The sequence below is a fragment of the Poecile atricapillus genome, chromosome 11, assembly GCF_030490865.1.
Source record: "Poecile atricapillus isolate bPoeAtr1 chromosome 11, bPoeAtr1.hap1, whole genome shotgun sequence".
In the NCBI taxonomy this organism is placed as follows: Eukaryota; Metazoa; Chordata; class Aves; order Passeriformes; family Paridae; genus Poecile; species Poecile atricapillus.
Genome location: NC_081259.1, coordinates 14,318,383 through 14,340,088, shown reverse-complemented (window position 1 = coordinate 14,340,088; position 21,706 = coordinate 14,318,383). Strand labels below are relative to the sequence as shown.

Sequence of the window (21,706 nt, the reverse complement as noted above, 5' to 3'; positions counted from 1 at the left end):
TTTAATCTAACATGGTGTGAAAGTTATTGCAATCTGGGCAGCCTGATAAATGTAAATAATTAATTTACCATTAGGTATTTTACTGAAATAAAGGGCACAGAGCTATAGATAATGGGCCCAAACTAGGCCAAAATCTATCAGGAGATTGAGTATCCCACCACTGTGCTCTGTCTCGTGATGTCAGTATGGGCATTATCTCCCCTCCCTCTGGAAAACAGAGACATTAAAATAAACACTGATAATGTTATACCTTTTTTTTTTTTTTTTGTCTTGTTAGTCCACAACAACTGGAAACCCAAAATGTTAAACAGTTAAGATTTTGCTATTAATGAAAGATCTTTTCCCAACTAAATGATTCTATGATTCTAAGATACCAGGAGACCATGCTGGAGACCAGCAGTCCCTTTTGTTTTGAAACATAAGACATTATACATGCAAAGAGGTAAGTAAGCAGTTTACACTGTGAGCTGCCACATTCATTTTAGGAAGATTAATCTCACAAAGGAAAGCATATGTGGAATTGGGTCACAGCCCTTCACATATTCAAGCTTGTGTAAGATACAAAGTGATCAATCCCCGTAAGATCTTTGTAAAGTGAACAAGGTTTATTATTTATAGTAGTAAACAGACTGGCATTTACCTTTTCAAAACATGACAGTGGCATAAAGGATGTTTTAACTTTTGTTGTTCCCAGTTATTTGCATTTTAAAAGCTCTGCTTTGAATCATTATACCTTTCTTGAATTTAATGATTTATATAAGACAAGATACTTGGAATGTACTGAAATTACAGTTCTCAAAACTAGTGAAGAATGAAAGAACATGGACAACATGAAAATTGAGTGTTATTTATGCAGCTGTATATATGCTCTAATATGCAATTATTGAATCTCTGAGTTTTTCTTAGCAGAGATGGCAAGATCACAAAGGCCACCTGGCAGGGTGGGTGCCTGCCTTGCTGTCCTGATACCATCAGGAAGTGGCAACACAACAATGAGACAGCACAGGCACTGAAATATGTCTTCATTTACAGTCTGCTTCTACTTCAGCCAAGTAGAATGGAAGCCTGTTTGCTGCACTGGCGTTAGAAAATGAGCCTTAGCAGAAGCTGAAGTCAGGTTTAATGAAAGTAACTGTTTGGAGTATGTGCAGCAGTGCATGATGTGTTTTATTTTAATTCCTTCCTACTAGAGGCAAATCTCCTTTCTCCTCTCTCACCAGCAATTGCTACTCACCCTCTCATACATTTCAGGTTTTTTGTATTATGATAATTACTACTCAGTTTTCTTCTTAAACTTGATCCCGGTTCTCTGTACATCACTGAGCTCAAAGCATATTTTCGCTGATCTGTGCCAAAGAGGTCACGGCTGTCTCATATATTTTGCAATGTTTGAGGCTATTCCACTGTATTATTTATTGAGAGATAATCCTTGCATGGATTGAGAGCAGCTTTTTGTGCTGGGCTCAGAGCTTCATCTCTGTAGTAAGTGTTGAGGTTATCCTGTGCTCTTTCAGCCCAGTCTCAGAGCAGGAGGCAGTGCTGGAGGAGCCTCTTCTGCATGTCTGCAGCAGTGTGCAAGGCACACTGCTCTTTCAGCTGTACATTATTTAGGATCTAGTGCTTTAGAACTGTTCCCGATTTTTTTTTCTGGGTTTGGGACTTTGTTTGGGGTCTTCTAATGGTTTGTGTTGACCAGAGTTCTGCTAACAGAGCAGGCAGCAGAGAGCAGGGAGCTTTGGTCCTCAGACAGCATGTTGTCTAAAGGAGCATCACACTCTCACAATATTTTATTTAATTATTTTATTTTATTGTGATTTTACAGAGTGACGTCTTTAGAATATTCTTTTTTTTTTTTCCTTTTGTCAAAGTACATGGTAAATACTTTCAGCCCCGTCCCAGTGGGATTGCAGCATCTATGGATCACACAGGTACAGTGAGACCCGTCCTTCACTTGCCAAGAGTAACAGTGACACCCTGTGGCAAATTGAGGAGAGACCGCCAGCCCAATTTCCTTGGTTTCTTCCAAATTTGCCTCCGAATTTCTTACAGCGTGGGGAGTGTCACAGGAGGAATTCCTCCCCTACACATAGGAGGGGTTCATCCGATTGTCATCCGTGTCTTATTAGACGTTTTCATTATTGGAAAACATGTCTAATGAGCACTTTAATTCTTGCATACAGAGAACATTCTGCCCCAGATGGCCAGATGCTCGTGGAGGTGGAACACAAAACAGAAATTGAGAAAAGGAAGTTTTGACTTTCCGTTTAAATTGATGTTACAGGAATACAATGCTCTTCATTATCATTCACACTGCTTTTCTCTAACATGGCAACTGTCTATTGAGCTATATCAGATTGTAATGACAAAGATATCCACAATATAAAGTATCCACAACACAAAACTTACTACGTAAACAACTGCATGTGGGAGTTAGGGTCATCCTTTAAACTTCTTCCTGGCACCATTCCTTTGGTTTGTTTAATGAGTATAAACAGCACAATTGTTCTGTAATTACTGACATAATTCTGATTCCAGCCAAGTCCCTCACTGCACGGAACCATGGTTCTACTGTGTTACCACATGCTAATGTAAAAGCCATGTAAGCCCCATGTAAAACCCCAGTTAAACATTTTCCAGTGGGTTTAACTTATGACACTCAGTATGTGCTACACAGCTGACTGAACAGTATGGTCTGCACACCACAAGTGATTTAAGCCTCATGCACATGAAATAGCTGACAAAAGGAAGATTTTAAAACTTCAGGAGTTTTAAGTGGTCTGCTTTTGGCTGTTTTGGTGGTTTTGTGGTGGTGGTTTCTTTGGGCTGGGTGTTGCTGGTTTGGTGTGTTTTATATGAAAGTAGGAAGGAAAAGAAAATTAAGAAATATTGTGCAAATATCCCTGTGAAGCTTCATTTGAATCATGTGTTATACACAGATTGCCTTAAATAACTAATGAACATGCAGGAAACAATGTAATAAACTAGGTTTTGTGTCCTCTGTGCTTGAAATTTAAGGCTATTATGTCTTGTCCTAGTTTAGGTGTTTGGGTGGCAAGGCAATCTTCTTTAAGCAGTGGAACAAACTGCATTAATCAATGGCTTATTCTTAAAAGACTGTTATAAGCAAGTTACAGAAGTGTCTATGACAAATATTTTAGGTAGAGTTGGATCTATTTCAGAGTGGAGAGGTGGAGCAGGTGACTTCCTAAGGCTCCTCCCAGTCCTTCCTTCAGAGGGTTTATGGTTGTGTCAGTGAACTTTGTGATTTAAATAGTACTTTGTGCACATTTAGTATTATACTTTCCCAAGTCTCATTCTGTTGCTCAAGTGCCATCCACACAAACACTACCTCGTTCCTTTTGTGGCCTTGGCAGGCTTGAACTTGGTGCAGAAACCTGAGATTCATAGCATGAGTACTTGTGCTGAACAAAGAAAGCACATTATTCCACCATCAAAAGTGGACCCTGGTGTCCCTGAAGGACTGGAACACAAAAATCCCATTGGACACCAGCTTAGAAGGAAAAAATAGGGGCAGCTCTGGTTTCAAGCACTGCTGTTCCCTTCTTTTTGGCTTTACAGGATCTCTGTGGGTCAGAATCAGTTTCTGTTTGGCAAAATCAAGCTTCCACAGATCAGTGTCTGCAGCACTGTCCTGTGGCTTCACAGTTGTTCCCCTGAGGGGGTGCTGGGTCTGAGGAGAGGATTTTGCCCTTACATGTTAAGATGATCAGAGAACCCTCAGAAACAACTCTAAATTGTCCCTAGAAGGACTCAGCACATATGAGCACTCCCTGGCAGACAATGCCCATGAGACATGGCTGGCCCTGGGCCTCCCTCCACTTAGCACTTTATGGCTTGAAGACACTGCTTGGCAGTAGGTTGATATTATTTTATTTGGGCTTTTACTTATTTGCTTTAGCTGAGATTTAGGAAAAAAATATTTTTAAGACAGAAAAGGTAAAATTGGATTGGGTTTCATGTGTTGTTGTATATCTGGATCAATCATACGAGATTTTTACAAGAGAAACAGATTATTAAAGTCCTATATAAATTGTTTCTGATTCCTTCTATGCTCTTCATATCATACCAGATTTTCTCAGGTACAGACTTCCAATTACAAAATATAAGAATTATTCTGGTTTTGGTCTGTCACTTTCCATTTCTCTCTTTGTTACTGTTTGGGGTTTTTTTTAATAAAACACCAGTGATAGCATTTCTACTGCACATGGCTAAATATTTAAGGATAGATAAGAATACATGCATGAAGTAAGATTGAATTTTGGAGACAATTCCTGAGAAATATCTACAAGCATTTAATTATCTCCTTTAGGGAACTGGGCTTTCCCCTCAGGTGCCATTGTAAATATGTGTCACAGGACATGGATGATAACAAAACTGCCTCTGGTATTCCTGGTTTGTGTCAGAGAGCACTGCAAGGCAAAGCTGCAAATGCTTAATGTGCCTTTGAGACTTCAATGACTTTCAACTATAGAGGAAGTGAATATAAACTTGAATATAATCCTGTAAAGATGTATGCATTTACTTGATTTTTACTCTACACTGACTTACTGAAGTTAATGACTAAATTCTTGAAGCAGTTTTTTAATTCTTTGTTTGTTTTATATATGGTGACTCTGTGGACCAAAATGTCTTTTATGGAAGTGAGATTTGCCACTGATTTTCTAAATCAAAATATGTTTTTCCAATACTAGCTGAATGAAAGGTTTATTAAGGGCAGTGTAGAGATATCCTACATTAATTTATTTAGGTTAACAGTGCTGTAAATTCTGTGAATTAATATTATTTTTGTATATTAATTACTATTAATAGTATAAATTAGTAGGATGATGGATAAAGTCTTATTTTTCATGAGGGTTTAATCCTGCATGACTTACAAACATGAGAAGCAATATATCATGCTATGAATCAAGAAGTAAAAACAACATATATTTTTTTCTTATCTAGATAATATGCCACATGGGTGCTGATTTTCATTATGCAATCTCTTCTGGGAATAGAAATTATTATCTGGCAATAATGTGAATGCAATTAGCGATTTGAGCCTGCTAAACTATTAAAGACTACTTAAATATGATGAATAAATTTTTTTACTTCAATGAAAATTTCTAAGGAAATCATAAACTGCATTTTATTTTACATTACAATCTCCAGACTAGGTTAAATCATCACCTTCTCTTTAGTTCTCAAACCTTTCTAAGTTTTTATCAAGATAATGAAGCAAATCACAGGAACATATGCCCAGTAAAAATACTCTATATACATCTTTTCCCTTGTGTCAGCTCCTCTTGGCTATTAATTTTAGAAGGTTACAATACTTAAGACCATATAAGTTAAGTTTCTTATGTTGTTTATGAACCATATTAGTTACAACTACATTATGTAACACTACCTAGTTTTCACACACAGGATATTTGCAAACCTAAACAAAGATCTTCTGATGGTGTCTAGATTTTGAAGATTAGTCTGTTCAGTGCCAATTCTGTCTTCCCAAGAAGTCAATAGTAGAGAAAGTCACTGTAAAAATGTTCACTGATTTCAACTAAGTAATTTGTGTCAAGGTGGAGAACCTTGCCAAATTCATATGAAACAAATGATAGCAACTTGCCTTTTGTTTTTAAAGGTGGAGGGGTGCAGGTGCATATAAAAGCATATAGCTGCCTGATCAAGACTGCAAAACTGGAATGCCTTTAGCAAACTAGGTGCCAACTTTACCAATGCATTACTCCAGTTTTACACAGTGCTAAATTTCCTGACAGCAACAGGAGTAGTGCAGTGGCAAAGCAGCACCTCAGCTCAGAAGGCTCATTGCCAGTTATCCATGAACAGCTTGCATTTACTGCTGTGAGCAGTAAGTAAATTCACCTGTGCAGCAGCAGCAGCAGCAGCAGCAGCAGCAGCAGCAGCAGCAGCAGCAGCAGCAGCATGTCATTTGGTACATGCAGGTAATTGGCATTACAAATTGGAACAACACTAGAGTCTGCCTAGTAGCCAGGTAAACACTAATCTCTCAGACAAAATCTTGCAGTCATGGTCCAGCCTCTCCCCACCTTGGAACCTCCTGCTTCATTTGGTGGATCTGCTTCTGTAGCTCATCTCTGTCCAGCTTCATTTTGGCTTCTAGAACTTGCCGTAGAGACCCAATGCTCTCATAGATAGCTGCAAACCCTAATTGTAGGTGAGAATGACATTAGTTCATCATGAGGAACAAGAGTATTACATCATTGCTATCAGAATGCACTTCCATAATGCTCTGCTCTGCCTTAGGAACACAGCAGAAGTTCTGAAGGAAAAGGGATGTAACTGTGCCGATGGCAGAAATGCCCTGATGGCAGCCCAGCTATGGCTGTGCCTGCTCTGGGGAGAATACTTCTAAACTGGTGGTCACCCCTTATTGCTCTGCTTTTTGCACTTAATGGAAATCCTTCTTAATGCCACAGGTGTAGCCATTACATCTGCCCCAAAAGTATTTAAACTACTTTGATACAAGCAAAGACATTTTGCATTAGTATCCATTGTTCACTATCACCACAATTCAGAATAAAGAACTGGATAACTATGGTCCTACCAGCGTTGACTTCAGCTTTCATTTCTTTTATATCTTCGTTTATCTCATTTTGAAGTTTGATAATGCGAATATTTATCTTTTCTTCAGTCTGTTTTGCTTCATGTGCTTCCATGGTTATCTTCTGCATTTCTTCTATTCTCTCAATTTTCTCTGCCATTTGGTTGAATTTCATCTCAATACCTCTCTCACTCATTTCCTGGGAAAATAATTTTAATTATTAACTCTTCATGTAGAATAACAGTGGCCTTTTAAAAATATGAAATATATACTGATTAATCATCTGTTATCTGGAATTCAAAATGTAAGGAATTACAATTTTTCATAAAATCATTTCCAATTACTTGATTAGTGTAGGTTAAAATACTGATCTATTTAGCAGTGACCAGATTCATTTAAAGATTCTCAGGTTGTAGGTATTACACTTGATATCAATGAAGAGACTTAGGCAAATTCTGAGGCTATCTGAAAATTTCACACAAATAATATTTCAATTACATCATCTTATTTATTAATAATTCTTTTGAATGCTTCTGGAGGAGTATTAAAGGACATCTGAATAAAACTTACAGTGCTTTCCTTAAAAGTCAGGGAGAGTTGGTCAATTTTTTGTACGAGCTCTTTTTCAGTCCTTCCATGTTCCTGTTCCAACCAGCTCCGTGCAGACAAAATCTGATTGCTGAGCTCCTCAACAGCATCTTTTAATCTAGGAGCACAATAGAGATCAGCAGATACAAAAGAGAAGAACAAGTCATTCAACAGTGACTTTTTTTATAAACATGTTCAGAAAAACACAAAATGGCAATTTAATGCATTGTTCACACCATATTAAGGTGAGCCTTTGAATTTTAAGGCTATTAAACTGGATAAGGTAACATTAGTTTAGAAAATGAAGGTCAAAGTTCACAGCAAATTATTATGAAACACATTACAAAATTTGAATCATAGCAGATGAAAATTCACTTTGACATTGAAAACAGAATATGGTCATCCATTCAGATTATAAACTTTATGTCCATATGTATTAAATCCGAGCAAAGATTTGGCAGCCACCAAAATTCTGGTGACAATGCTGTAGCTCCACTTACATTGCCTATACCCACACCAGCTTTACATCAACCAATCATGCCAGTGAAACTGTTTCTTTTCTCCAGTGAACATGTGAAACCTGGATTGCATGGGGACAGAGATAAGAAACCAGGATGTGATGGCTTATACAAGAGCTGCTACTGAGTGAAATGCCTGGATTGGAGTTAACATCTGAATCGAATATAATGACCCCATGTAATGTTGGGTAGTACAGAGTACCTGATCACTAATAATTTAGGTATTTCAGTTATATTCATGTTTGAAGCCAGTTTAAAGCAGTAGAACTCTGTGAGAGCTGTGCTTTGCTTCCTGCTTGTTTCATTGGAACTTTTTCCCTCGCTCTGGACAGCCACCTCCAGCTTGGACAGCTCTTGCAGAAAGGCACCAGGACACTCTGATAAAAACCCTCAGTTGTGTCCTTTAATACAAGTTCTGCCTGAATACTTAACTGGGAACTAAATCAACTTTTCAAAATTGCCTAACCACATTAGGGGCAGAATTCTTGGTGAAAGCAATTCCCTCTTGACCTCAGTCAGACTTTGTAGTATCTGTGGAGCAAACACACAAATTCATAGAGGTTCCTGCTTTTATAGGCCTGAAGATTACACCAGTCAGACTGGGAAGACTGAGGCCCTACTCCCAAGGTACACAGCAGCAGCAAGGCTTCCCAGGCACGCACTTTGTGTCCAGGACTTGCAGCTGTTGGTTGCTCTCTTTGTAGGCAATCTTCAGCTTTGCTTCTTGTTGTATTATTGATTGCTCTACTCTGCTCAGCAGATGAGAAATCTGAAACAAAATTCAGAATTTACTATTTTTTCAACAGCATTTCATCACAGTTTCACTGGGGACATTTTCATAACAGTAAAGGAGGTCTCACAGAGAGCTCACTTCTGCTAACATTTCAAAAATTATTGAATATGCATGTTTTACTTTATCATGAAAATATACTATCTCTCAGTATGAAAGTATCAGCATTTTGAAAACTGTAATTATTTTTGCCTTAAATGATGTGAATAGCTTCGACTTGAGAATCTCTGCCTGATCCCCCCTAGAGACAGCTGAATTTGCATGATCCATACATCTCCAAGTTGCTACACAATCAGAATAAACAAGTGCTGAAGCACTCCACCACTACTGAGGGATGTGCTCCATCCCTTTGTGTATGAGGGCTGCTGCAGGGGTAGAAGTGCTGGCTTTAACTGGGGAGAGGTGATTACTACAAGAGGATATTTGTCACCAAAACAACCATCCCACTTTCTCAAAGCATACTATTCTGGTTCACTGCAAGAGGTATGACAACATGCTCCTGGCATGCTGATGTACTACACTGAGGCTTCTGAGAAAGGCAAAGTGGATTTTAGCTATTTACCTACCGCAAAATGAAGATGTAAAATACTTTTGTTGACCAAGAAAATAGGAAGGCCTTGAGATGTGACATTAAGGAAAAGGATTCTTCATATCTCCAAGTCTCTGCTTGTATCTAGTGCTCACTTCCATTCTCAAACCCAATGGAAGAGAAACCTGACAGACAGATTAATGGATTCACAGAACCCAAAGCCAGTTTTGTTTTGCAGACCTTCAAAAATTGTGTTCAAATACATATAGGATCATCCTGGGAAGGCCAAAACGTACAGTGAAAGACGCAGAGGCTTGCATTGTTGTGGTTTTGTTGAGCATGTGCCTTTACATACTAATCCCTTCTACACAGCATGCTGCAGGCAGAAATTAAGGACCTTTTGCAGTTAGAGCAGCACAGTAATGCATCTAGGCACCAATGGTCAATGTAATAAGGACTGTGAGCTGATACACCTCTCCATTTGTAAATCTATGACCTCCCAGGATAATAATTAACAGTAATGGAGTCTGTGTAAATCAGACTTGAACTCTTACCTGTACAGGGATTGCCTTGGTCTAAATACCATACCTGTATTTCTGCCTCTTTGATTTTAGATTCTAAGATCAGCTTGGAGGTGTGTTGGTCTTTACTTAGACTCTGAAGTCTTTCATAGGTAATTTTATGCTCTGCAGACAGCCTGGCTAACCCAGCATCACACCTGTTTGAATAGATAAAAAACAAAGCACCAGCCAAACAGAACATAAAGTCCAGGCTTTTTAAATTATTCATTTTGTACTGGCCATTTCTGTGGAATTCCTGGCTGGCTAGGGAAGAAATGTCTTTGAGCCTGTAAGAATGGTAATACATCTCATAGTGTTCAGCAGAGTGCTCCCAAATAGGCCTCGAGGTCAAATAGTCTGATACACAAATCCCATTGTTGTTGGCACTGACATGAAATGGGTAGGCTGTGTTATCACTCAGAAAAATCACATCAGAAATGCAAAGATACAGAATTTAATTTCCGTGTCCTTTTGTTATACTCCAGAAGATATCTGATAAGGTGTGTATGAGTTCCCCTACACGATGAGTAGCCTAAATAACTGTGGACCATTTTTTCATTATTGTAGCTTTACAATTTTATTTGTGAAATAGTAGTATACAGCTAATATGTGTAGTTAACAATGTGGGGCAAATTTTATGGTTCTTAGTCTTTATTTAGGTGAATAAATAAATTGTCATTGAAAGCAATGGCAATTTTGTCTCAGAAAAGGCTATAAAATGAAGTTCTGGAACATAATAATTGTTGTTTTCTTTCTTCACATTGGAACATTTCTTGATGCTGTAACATTTCCAGGATAAATATGCTATAGAACATGTGTGTTTCTACCAGATTTTAAAAATAATTTGATCAGGTGGATTTCATCTACAGTAATGCAGTGAGGACATTAACTGAGCTGTAAAAATATGAGTACTGTGATTTCAGGAGTAAGACCTCTGTGAAGTATGAGTCATATATATATTTTTTTGCTAAGGAAAATACGTAATCATCAATGTTACCAAATTTGATATAAGAAACTGGTGAAGAACAGACAGCAGTTACAATTTGAGCGAAAAAAAGGCAGTAAAATGGAACAAGCTGAGGCATGTTAAGTCATTATCTAAACCAATGACACACTTTGTCATCTTTTTAGTCACATTTCAGTTTGAAGGCTTCCATTTCAACATGCATTTTCATCACTCACTTACAGGAAGTGCCATTATCATTAAACATGAAGGGAAACTCACAGCTAAAATGACAAATGGAGCTTCTGCTTATTATTATAATACAGTTTCAATATGAAAATAATCAGTAATGTAAAATAGCATGTAAAATAGCACACAGGCATTATAAAACTTGATGAAATTAACTTCTATTGTAGCAGTTCAGTATTGTGAGACCCTTTAGTAATATCTGCAGGAAGCCTGGCTAAGATTTACATAGCAGTGAAAAGCTTGTAGGGCTCACAATCAGGCTGTTTCTTTAGAAAGATGAGAGAAGCCAAATCTCTCCACATTGTTGCAATCAGAGAGAATCAGAGGAATGGAATCATCTTGAATCTGGTCACCAAAAGGTTGTGGGCTCCAAAAAATGGTTAGTTTTGTTTTTCTGAAGCATGGCAGAAAATATAAAAAGCAACAGCTTTGAAAATACTGAAGCAAATGTAATCAGAAAGCACCTGTAATTTTTTTTAAATAAATTAGTGTTTTGGGTTTCATCACAGAGCATCTCTCTCCTTCATGGAATTCAGTTACGTGGTCAAAGGGTCCATGTAGTTCCATGGTAACTGAAACATTAAAATTCTGACTATGTGACTGTGAATTTAATGTCCGCCTGGTATGCATAGATCAGATTATCTTGGTTTATCTCCTATGTCTGTCATACTCACTCACAAGCACATTATTGGTTTGGAAGAAGATGTTAGTGTTCAGCATCAAAGAAATCAAAAGCCTGGGCCAGAGAGCAGCACATTGATTGTTTTTGGGGAGTTCATCAATGTGGTGCAGCCCAGATGCATCAGACTCATCATCTGTGAAGCAGGAAAATCTGCCTACGTGTAATGAGTCCAGGTTGTCTGAAATGAATCAGTTCTATAATGTAGATAAAAAAAGTCATCTCTATATGCAAAGTAGGCACAATTGAACATATATAGTTGCCATTTCTCTGGATGTTTCTGCTCTCAGGAAGAGTGAGATCTTCTTTTATGAAGAGCTACTGCTATCATTCCAACCAGCCTCCTGGATTTAAACTTTCCAGACAAATGCTCATCATCCACAAGTAATTTTCTAAATAAATGATAAGGCACTAATGAATTTTATGATCTTTTATCACTAGAAAAAAGAATTGGTAAATCTGTATAATATAAAATTGAGAACACAAAGGACAGGAGGCTGGAGATTTGATCTACTGGCTTTAATCTAACTTTCTGCTAAATATGTCACTGAATTTTATAGTGGTAATATTTTTTTCTTAAAGTTAATAATAATGCTGATTTTTAGCAATCATTCAGGGCTGTGATAACGCTTTACAAATTCATCAGTAAACTATGCTTATTGAGAAAGGATCCAGAGGCACGAGATGTAATGTATATTCTGTCATCTTCTGATAGCAATGAGTTGATTCTGTGATGTGAGTGAGATATGTTGGAATCTCTCTCCTGCAGGGCTGTGGGCAGCGTGGTTTGGAGCTGCATGTGCATGTAGGGATCCCTTATTCCCATCATTAACAGCACCAGCCCTCAAGAAATATTGAGACAGTTGTTTGATGATATACTGACATGTTACAGAACAGCTGGTGTTAGGAAATAAACACCCTTCTCTCCAATACTGAACTTGAACAAGGTGTTTAGTATGCATGAAATTACTGGAAGTGAAATTTGGCCAGAATCCTAAGATGGACACTAAAGTTATTACATGACAAAGGGCTCAGGCTGTGGGATTTACTGTCTAAATTGATTTCCACTGTCCTTCTGCATGCTGCCAGCCTGGAGCAAACACAGTACTCAGAGCTGCTGCAGCCTGAGCATCTCAATGTACCTTCCCTGTGGCTGAAAGCTGATGCACAGGAAGTTGGTAACCCACAGAAACTTGATCGTGTTTCTAATGTTTCACTCTGCACTCATCTGGAAGCTAGCACCACTGGAGTTAAAAGTACATTAGGTGAGTAAAGTGTATTTTATATAAGGAGCATTGGCTAAAGTAATCAAAAGGTGTTTATCTCAGGGAAAGTCTCTGTATTGTGCCAAAGGCACAACAAACTACTCTCTTGACCATTATCTCCAGCTAGTGCTACGATCATTATTCACTGGAACACTAATTTCAAAGTAGAATATGTTTGTTAATAAAGGCAAATAGCTTTCTCTTATGGACCAGTGCTTTAAATTGCTTTCTGATAAAGGGAAGTGGGGGTTTTTTTGTTTTGTTTTTTGTTTGTTTGGGGTTTTTTGGTTTGTTTTTTTTTTTGTAGAGAGCATGCTGAATAGAAGCATAGGATGCAGAATGGAAGGTAGCAATTAAAAGGCAATAAACTGATTCTCTTAGAGGAATGAATACAAATAACCTGCATTCATCACACAGTCTGACATAAGGCACAAGGGTATAATCTCATGCAATTTGCAGATAAGTTGCAGCCCAGGCACAGGGCAAGGGTGGTCCTAAGGAAATAAGGGAAGAAGCCCTGGCACAGCCTGTGCCCATCCCCACCATCCCACACCCAGTACTTGGGCCAGGACAGGGCCCTGCAGTGACACCCACACCAGCACAAGTTTCTTCTCCTGAGTTCCCTGACTAAGGGCAAAGGCACCACATTTTGCCTCCCAAGGTGTCAGTAACAGTGCTGCTCCACAGAGAACCCCTCTCAGGATGTGCTATGATCTCAAAGTATTTTATAGAAAGAAGCAGGAAGATCTAAGCATGGGATTCTGGGGGGATTTCTCAGCAGGATAGATATGTGTATGCATATCTCTCAATAAGGTTTTTCCATCAATTTTCTGATGTGAAAAAAATAAACCAGTTCATTTGTGTTTCCTAAAGGATAGTGCATAACTTGCTAAATGTTTAATCCTTTTTGAATACTCTCTAAAGTATTTTCTACAAAATGAGCTATGAAAGTTACAGACAATTGAGTAATTTATGAGAAAACCTTATTTCAGTGAAAATCCCTCTCTGATTATTTCTGTATGCTGTTGAAAGTTATCACTAAATCAGGTGATGTGCAGAAAAGGAAGCAAAATTACCTGTACAATATAGACAAGAGGTCAAATTCAGGACAAGTATAACTCCACCAAAGTTATTACCCAAGCAGCAGTAGGCCAGGTTATGTCCTTTTCCTGTAGCTGTACATATCCTTTGTCTTTCATGTTCAACCTTACAGGCACTTAAGCAAATGTTGTTGTGCTGGGGCTTGTAAATGTGTTGATGGCACAACTGAAGTCTGTGTGGCCACACAATTGTAACCTGGAGCCTGTAAAACCTCTCTTATTGCCCAGTTTTCTGTTCCTTATGTGTCATGTAGCCCATGTGGGATTTAATATGGCTAACCACTAACTGAATGTGCAGATTTTTACTTCTAAAATATATGCAAAAATGTGCAACTATTTTGTTCTTCACAAGTGCAGATTGTTCCGTGCTGCCTTTATAATTGTGCTAATTAACGTGTTTCAAAGACACATGAGTCTAACCACGGTACTTTTGAAAAGCTGAACCAAATCCAAATTCCCAGGGAATTTGAAGTAATTGATTTAGAACTAATTTCAGGAATTTTAGGAATTAAGGATGATATTGTCAAATTAATATATAATGCTGGAATGGAAGTTATTATTATTCATTTCCTTGAAAACACAGAGAAAAATTATCCTTGGAATTTTGCCAAAGTTGAATTCAACCCATTATCATTAATACTTCAGCATTAAAACAAGATTAGCCAGCCCCCAAAACACAGTTCTGTGGGGATTTTTACCTTGCGACTCTTCCCCGAAGATCTCCTAGGCCAGAAAGCTGCCGCATTTCAAGACTCTTCAGGGTAGAATTTGTTCCATAGCTGAGATTGTCTCTGACACGTATCTGCTCCTGCAGCATCTACAGAGCATTCATATGCAAATAAAAACTCAGTATGTCACATTTAATGTACACTTTAAATGTCACTCATTATTTTTCAGTAATTCAGTATCCTCAGATACCATTTTATTATTACTTTATTCAAAGCTTTGTCTTGTAATGTACTAAACCAGATACCTTTTAGGTATTCCATTATTTCTTATTATTAGTGTCCAATTTGCACGCAACTACCATAATATATATAAAGTATAACTTGACAGTGAAATGGAGACAATTTATTTTTTTTTCCCTTTTGTTTTCCCCACCACACCCGTGTTGTTCACTGCAGCAGAGGTCAGACATGAAGTCATGTGTCTGCCTACCATTAGGTCATAAAAATGAGCTCTTGGGTTTGGTTACTTCGTGTCGTCAGTGAGTCGGAAGGGAACGAAAGTTTATTCTACAGCGAAGGCATTTCCTACTGTTTATACAGCACAGCCTTTGGACTGAAGTTGAGCTGGGTATTAGTGTCGCATTAATTCATTTTTTCAAGATTTTCCAGTGCAGCTTTTGAAAGCAAGCTTATTAGAACCACAAAGGCTCCTGTGTTTATATGCTAATATCCTGTGCTATTTTCATAGCCACCAAAGAATTATGTAATTTGCAAACACTTTTTCAAGTTGTAAAAACAATTTATAAGCTTACAGGATCTTCAGACCTTGTCTGACCTTTACTTATCCTGTGGTAAACTTTGTTGGGAAATTAGAAGCAATAAGTAGCTGAGATGGCATTAGTGCTGTGCAACATTCTTGCCATACCTCGATGTCCCGATTGAGCTGCCTCACTATCGCTGTTATGTTTCGGATGTGTTCCTCCAGGAGTTGCCTTGCCAACCGGTCACCCCCCCCTTTGTTCTGCATTCTGTGCAGCGTGGAAACAATGTCCTCCTTAATGCGAAAAGCGTGTTCCACAAGAGCCGCTGTTGTTTTCTCATGGCTCAGGATTCTGTCCTCCAGCTGATCCACCAGGCTGGCGGATGCCAGCGGGACCGCTGTCAGTGCCTGGCTGTGCAGAGGGATGTTTCGGACCCGTCTAGAGGGGAACAATATCCACACCTTGTTAAGTTCTCACACCAAACTCTGCAGTGCCTTTGCATTGGAGATGGTGGAACACTGAGTACTGGCAGTGCTGGAGAGAAGCCCCAAAATACTCCCAGAGAGAGCACCCACTGCTACAAATAAGGGGGTGATGTGTTGGCTACGGTGGGTCTTGTGCAAAGGCAGGTCAGGCTTTTTTTCATACTCTTTAAGGAAGTTTACAAAAGCATAAGATTATAAGAAAAGGACATTAGCATAATAAAAGTAGTTACAAATCAGAACTGTGATTTGATTAAGGATCCAAATTCAAACCCTTCTACTGAGTTTCAAAAGTAATGTTATTTGTCTTTACAATTTTCAGGCTTAATCAAAGCTGTAACATTTGAAGGAAGGTAGGTATTATAAATTAAATGAAAACAGATCAGGATTAAAAAGGAGTAGCTTGTGTCAATCCCTTTTCTGTCTCTATAGCTACCCTGTAATACCATACAGAAGCTTGTTCCCCTGCAAACTGGACAGGAGCATACATGGGCATAGAAACTGGGGTGAGACCAATATTATGACAAGCTTCTCAGAGTCTTAGAAGCTAAGTTTCCCTTCAAAATAGCTTAGATTAGGGTACCTTGAATAATTACCTAGATTTTTGAAGAGTGCTCTGCACTGCATAGCTCCCATGGAAAGCAGTGGAGCTCATGGGTGCTGAAAGCAATAAAGTGAGGCTCCTAATGCATGCAACCTTTTCCTGCCACTATATTCTGTAAAGGAAACAACATTTTCAGAAGCATAAGTGGAGGATACAAGTTCAACCTCTCTTTGGAACTCTGTTTTCTACTGTGAATTCTCATGTTGTTTCCTGTTAATGAGCCAAATTAGCAGTTCAGTTTGACCATGATGATATTGATAGCGATGGATGAGGATTCCAACACAGGCCACTTTTGCCTCTGTGTTTTCACAACTCATTCCACACTCTTTGAACACTGGCTAAAGTGTTCTTGGACTTCTAGTCAGTGAGATTTAAGCTATTTAATTTCTTTGGGAAATGGCTAAGTAAAAGCTGAGTAAGGACTTGCGATTTGGGCTATGATTCGAATGTCCATGGTATTTCACTTTGCTTTGCACACTAATGTCAAAGTCCCAGGTCACAGCATTACTGTATATAGGGCATTAAGAGATACATAATACTCTGCAATACAAAGATTTTTGCTTTTATATTCCACACTGTACCTTTCAGAAGGGGCAAGAGTTGGGAAGATTGGGCTTCGGTGGGCCATTCTCTGGTCAATAATTTATGTCTGTTGAAAAAGTACAGATTGAATTATTGAATAGGTTATATCTGGTACTGAAATGACTTAAAGCTTTTGCTTTCAGTGCACCTTTAAGTAAAGGGTAATATTATGCTGACACCAGTGATCTTGGCATTCAAATATTGCTAATGCAATAAATGCAAATAAAAATTAATACAAAAGAATGAAGACTAAAAACTGCTAGAAAGCTTTTAATAGTGAAAATGATACTCTTGAAAAGACAAGGTTGACAGCATTGAAACCGAAATCTGCTGTTGACCCACAAAACTGGTTTGGCAGGGCAGAGATAAACAAAGTCCTTGTCCCCAATCTTCTACTGGTGTCTGACATCATTAATCAATGAATAATAAAGTAAGGTCTACAGGATGATCATAAAACTTAAGAAAATATTGACTGGATAATCAAATACAGGTGTTTCATGACAGCAGATTATTAGGGGTAAGATATTTTTCTCATAAAAGCATTGGCAATCAGAAACCTAAATAAAATGTGTGACATCAGCATAGTTTATCAAAATTGAGTCTTGTATTAATTTGTCTTCAAATCTTAATGACCACAATATTGTAAGTAAATTCTTCTGTGGTAAGAACATAAATTCTGGTTTTAATTTTTCGACACAGCCAGCCAGACTGTGACAGACATTACAGCAGAGTAGGTCTATTAAATAGCTTCAGAGAGATATTTTAGTGTCTTACTGTGAGACCAGTACCTGTCTCAGCAGCTTTGTCTGCTAACAGAAATTAATGAAAAATATATTAGTCTCAGTCAATCCAACTGATCTCCCCTACATAAAACAAATAAACATTTTTAAGTATAAAGAGAAGTAGTATGGCCTGAGCCTGATCTCCTTGGGAACCTAAAATCCTCACTGAAAAATAAAGACTGATGTATGAAAAGAAGTTTCCAATTGCTGATGAAATCCTGTGCAATCTGAGAAAGATGGAGTTATGGAAATACAATAGTTGAATATTGATAGTGAAGAAGCAATAGGGCTACCTGTTTGAGATCTCAAAATACAAAGCATGTTTGTGCTTTAGAAATGTATGAAAGCACTGCCTGAAAGCAGAGAGCAAACATTGTCACAGTGTGTGTGTTCTATTTATAGCACGGTGCTTCGGAAACTACAAATTAGAAAAAAAACAGTTTTAAGAGAAGCTGGGTTGCTGAGCAGCAGTGACACCAGACAGGAATTCAGAAGGTCTGAATTGAATTCCTTCCACAATTTCTGATCCCATTGACTTTGGACAAGTTATTTCCATGAGTAATGACTCAGTTTCCCTACATGTAAGAGAGATAACCATACCTACCTCCTTGTTTAGGTTCTTACATGGCTATAAGTAAAAAGCACAGTATAAGAGCTTGGCATCATTGTGGTGACTTCTGCATTCAAAGTCCTGCACAGACACTGAATGTCCAGTTCTGCAGTCTGTTCCTCACACTCATCATTTCCCAGTTGCTGGATTTTTAAGGAATGCCAGCACTCTGCGAGGGGTCCCTCCTGCTCACACCACCAGATTGCACCAGGTCACACCACCAGGCACCCAGCTCTCAGTGGGCCTGAGATCTCTGGGCCTTAACACATTTTAAAGGTCTTGATGCATTGCAGCTTTTAAGCACAATTGAGCTGTTAGTGCAGGAGTTAGCCCACTTATTTGGGAAGAGCTATTGTGCACTGCAGCAGCAAAGCACTGGATGCTACCTAGAAAAACAAAGAAGGAGTATTAAAGTTTCATACCTCTAACAGCATCTTAGTGAAATTTAGTGAAAAACACCTTACAAAACACAGCCAAACAGTGCTTTAGTCTCACAGCCTTTAGTACCCATTTATTATCAATTGGAAAATAATGTTTGCAGCAAACTAAGCACAGGTTTGAGCCAAGTCTTAACTCTTTCTGCCAGTCTACCATAAGAAATGCAGCTAAATGCAAAGATCCGGAGTAAGTGTGGATATGAAACAAAAGTTACACAAATTAACTTCTCATTCATTTCTCTTTGCTCAGTATCTGGTGAAGCATCTCATCATCAGATATCAGATTTCTTGACCTGATCCAACAGCCAGAAAGGATCTAAGACCTTGATTGGCAGTTGTACAAAACTTTCCTGCAGTTTGGAAATACTTGCAATAAACAAATAGATGTCAGAACTAATGACAAATTCCTTCTCTATTAGTGTAATACCAACTTAGAGTAGTAAATAGAAACTGTAAGATTTTCTGATACTTAGATTCAGAGGAGTATAATTTCACATACCTCTTTCAGTGGCAATAAACTGGGATCAAGTAAGATACCAGTTGAAATACTGGTTATGGGTGCTTATTTATTTTTTTTTTAATTGATGATGTTTCCTGCTTGATACTGCTATAAGCAATTTAAGTTATGATATATTAACCTAGTAAATTTAGGTTGACTGATTTAAGTTACTGAATATTCCAAATATGCTTGTCACATGGACAAGATAAGTTTTTTCCTATTTGTAAACAATATTGCCTGATTGCCAAAAATAACAGTTCACATGATACTTAAGGCAGGTTTTCCATACAAATGTGGGGTGCTTCCTTAGTGTTTCTTTAAATCACTGACATAAGATGTGTGAAAGCTTGAAAAAAAAAACCATCCATGGGACCTGATGAAGAGACACTTCTAGCAATGTGCAGTTCACTCCTTGCTATTTGTGCTGTGGCTTCCCTTCCCCACTTCTCAGACTGCCTCGCTTGTTTATTTTCTGTGGGTTCTCTGTTTCTCCTGTTTTGAAGGGCAATCATATCTGTAGTGTTCTGTTCCCCATCTTCCATGATAACCTACAACTAATGCTGTAATGTCTGCGCACCTCGGAGTGTTTTTCACGTTCATTCTCACAACATGCCTGTGAGGTAGGAAGCATTATTATCCCTGAAACTATAATTTCCTTCTGTTGCTGGTAGGGAAGTGAAGCACGGGGCGGGCTATGTGACTTGCCACAAGTCACACGGGAACCAAAGCAGACTGAAATACCTGCCTAGGCAAACACTTTAATCACTCTTTTTTTCTTAAAATAGAAACCGCTTTGGTTGTTGCACGGGGAGCGTGACGGCACCGCCCCGGCAGCCGCCAGATCCTTCCCGGTGTTACTCCGAAGTGCGCTGGGGCAACGCTTCGGAGTAAGCGGAAAAGTGTCTGTGCTGCAGCTGAGCAAAGGGATGGGTCAGAACCCGGGAGAGCCCGGCAGAGCCCGGCAGAGCCCGGGAGAGCCCGGGAGAGCCGGAGCCGTGCTGAGCCCCCGGGAGCCCCGAGGCGCCCGTGAACACGAGCTGGGCGATGCGCGCCGAGGGGCAACCCCGGCAGCGCCGTGACCGTGCGGGGCTCCGAGCCGGGCCGGGGGGCTCCGAGCCGGGCCGGGGGCTCCGAGCCAGGCTGGGGGCTCCGAGCCGGACCGGGGGGCTCCGAGCCGGGCCGGGGGCTCCGAGCCGGGCCGGGGGCTCCGAGCCAGGCTGGGGGCTCCGAGCCGGACCGGGGGGCTCCGAGCCGGGCCGGGGGCTCCGAGCCGGGCCGGGGGCTCCGAGCCGGGCCAGGGGCCCTCTGGAGAAATAGCGCGATCGGCCCCGGTGCCGGCCCGTGCCGAGCGGCCGTGAGCGGGGGGATCGCGGCGGAGCACCGCCGGTGGCAGGCCGAGCGCTCTGCCCTGCCCTGCCCTGCCCTGCCCTGCCCTGCCCTGCCCTGCCCTGCCCTGCCCGCGGCTCGGCCCCGCCGGGGGTCCCGGCCCCGCGATGCGGGGGTCACCGGTGGGTGCGGCGAAGGTTGCGGGGACACGGGGTGTACGACAGCCGACAGGACACCGCGGTGCAGACACCACTCTGTGGCCATGCAACACGGGGAACAGAGCCGGGACAGCCTCCGCGCTCACTCACCGGTGCTGGCTCAGGGCAGGGCAGGGCTGCCCGCCGCTCCCGCGCATCCCCGCCGCCAGCCGAGCCCCGCTCCGCTCCGGGCGCGCTGCTGCCGCGGGAGCGGCCGTTCCCGAGCGCCGTGACCGCCGGTGCGCGGCCGGGGCTCCGTCCGCCCGCCCTCCCGGCCGGCTGCGCGGAGCGGAGCGGATGGGATGGGATGGGAGCGGCTGGAAGCGGGGCGGCCGCCGCAGGCCGGGCTGCGGGAGCGGGAGCGGTTGCCAGGACGCCGTCACCATGGGAACGCGCTGCCGCCCTGGCGGGGGGAGCCCTTCGCATCGCCCCCTCCTCGCAGCTCCGCCACGGCAGTGCCCGATCCTGGGGAAGGGCCCCGCCAACAGCGGCGCTCCCTGCGGCACGGGGGACGAGCGGGGGGGACGGAGCGGGGGCCGTGCCCGCGCCGGCAAACGCCGGCCTCCAGACACAAAGTTCGGTGGTGACGAACGGCGGTGACTCCGAGTTTCTGGTGGTGCGAAAGAGCCGAGAGGATGACTGAAAGCATGAGATTTTCCAGAGCTTATATCAAAGCCTGTCAGAACACAACATCATTAAAATCAATGACAAATATTAGTCTCGTTTATAAAATTTCCATGTTACATTTTCAAACGAGAGCTAGCATGCAGCTTCAGAAAAACTTCATATATCACAGCAAATAAGATCCATCTGCTTGCACAGCAGAGGCGTGTCAGCTAAGAGAAAGTATTACTGGAAAAACAAAGTCACACAGGGTGTGTCTGCCTTCACTTTTGTTTCCTGCTTGTGTCATTCCTTGGACTTTGATACAACCACCTTGGGTAAACAAAGTGT

The 21,706-nt window shown here is 40.7% G+C and overlaps 1 protein-coding gene across 2 annotated transcripts; it reads right to left on the bottom strand.

The window, feature by feature from the left end:
- Positions 1-1,785: 1,785 nt before the first annotated feature.
- FAM81A (family with sequence similarity 81 member A) lies at positions 1,786-21,026 on the bottom strand. Of its 2 annotated transcripts, XM_058847237.1 has the most exons (10): positions 20,864-21,026; positions 18,288-18,679; positions 16,901-16,968; positions 15,398-15,671; positions 14,503-14,621; positions 9,597-9,726; positions 8,352-8,458; positions 7,154-7,289; positions 6,587-6,782; positions 1,786-6,186 (listed from the first exon to the last, which is right to left on the bottom strand). In XM_058847237.1, the coding sequence occupies exons 3-10, from the start codon at positions 16,945-16,947 to the stop codon at positions 6,047-6,049; spliced, it is 1,149 nt and encodes a 382-aa protein (XP_058703220.1). In that variant the 5' UTR covers positions 16,948-16,968; positions 18,288-18,679; positions 20,864-21,026; the 3' UTR covers positions 1,786-6,046. The 2 variants fall into 2 exon arrangements, with proteins under 2 accessions (XP_058703220.1, XP_058703221.1); XM_058847238.1 differs by lacking the exon at positions 18,288-18,679 and having other exon boundaries at positions 20,864-21,020.
- Positions 21,027-21,706: the final 680 nt, after the last annotated feature.

Bases quoted from the DNA above. Each gene is read 5' to 3' on its own strand.
- FAM81A (XM_058847237.1), bottom strand. From the start codon at position 16,947: ATGGCCCACCGAAGCCCAATCTTCCCAACTCTTGCCCCTTCTGAAAG. The intron at 14,622-15,397 runs GTATGGCAAGAA...AATGCTCTGTAG, and splicing joins AGCTCAATCGGGACATCGAG to ATGCTGCAGGAGCAGATACG. The intron at 8,459-9,596 runs GTATGGTATTTA...ATTTTGTTTCAG, and splicing joins TCAAAGAGGCAGAAATACAG to ATTTCTCATCTGCTGAGCAG.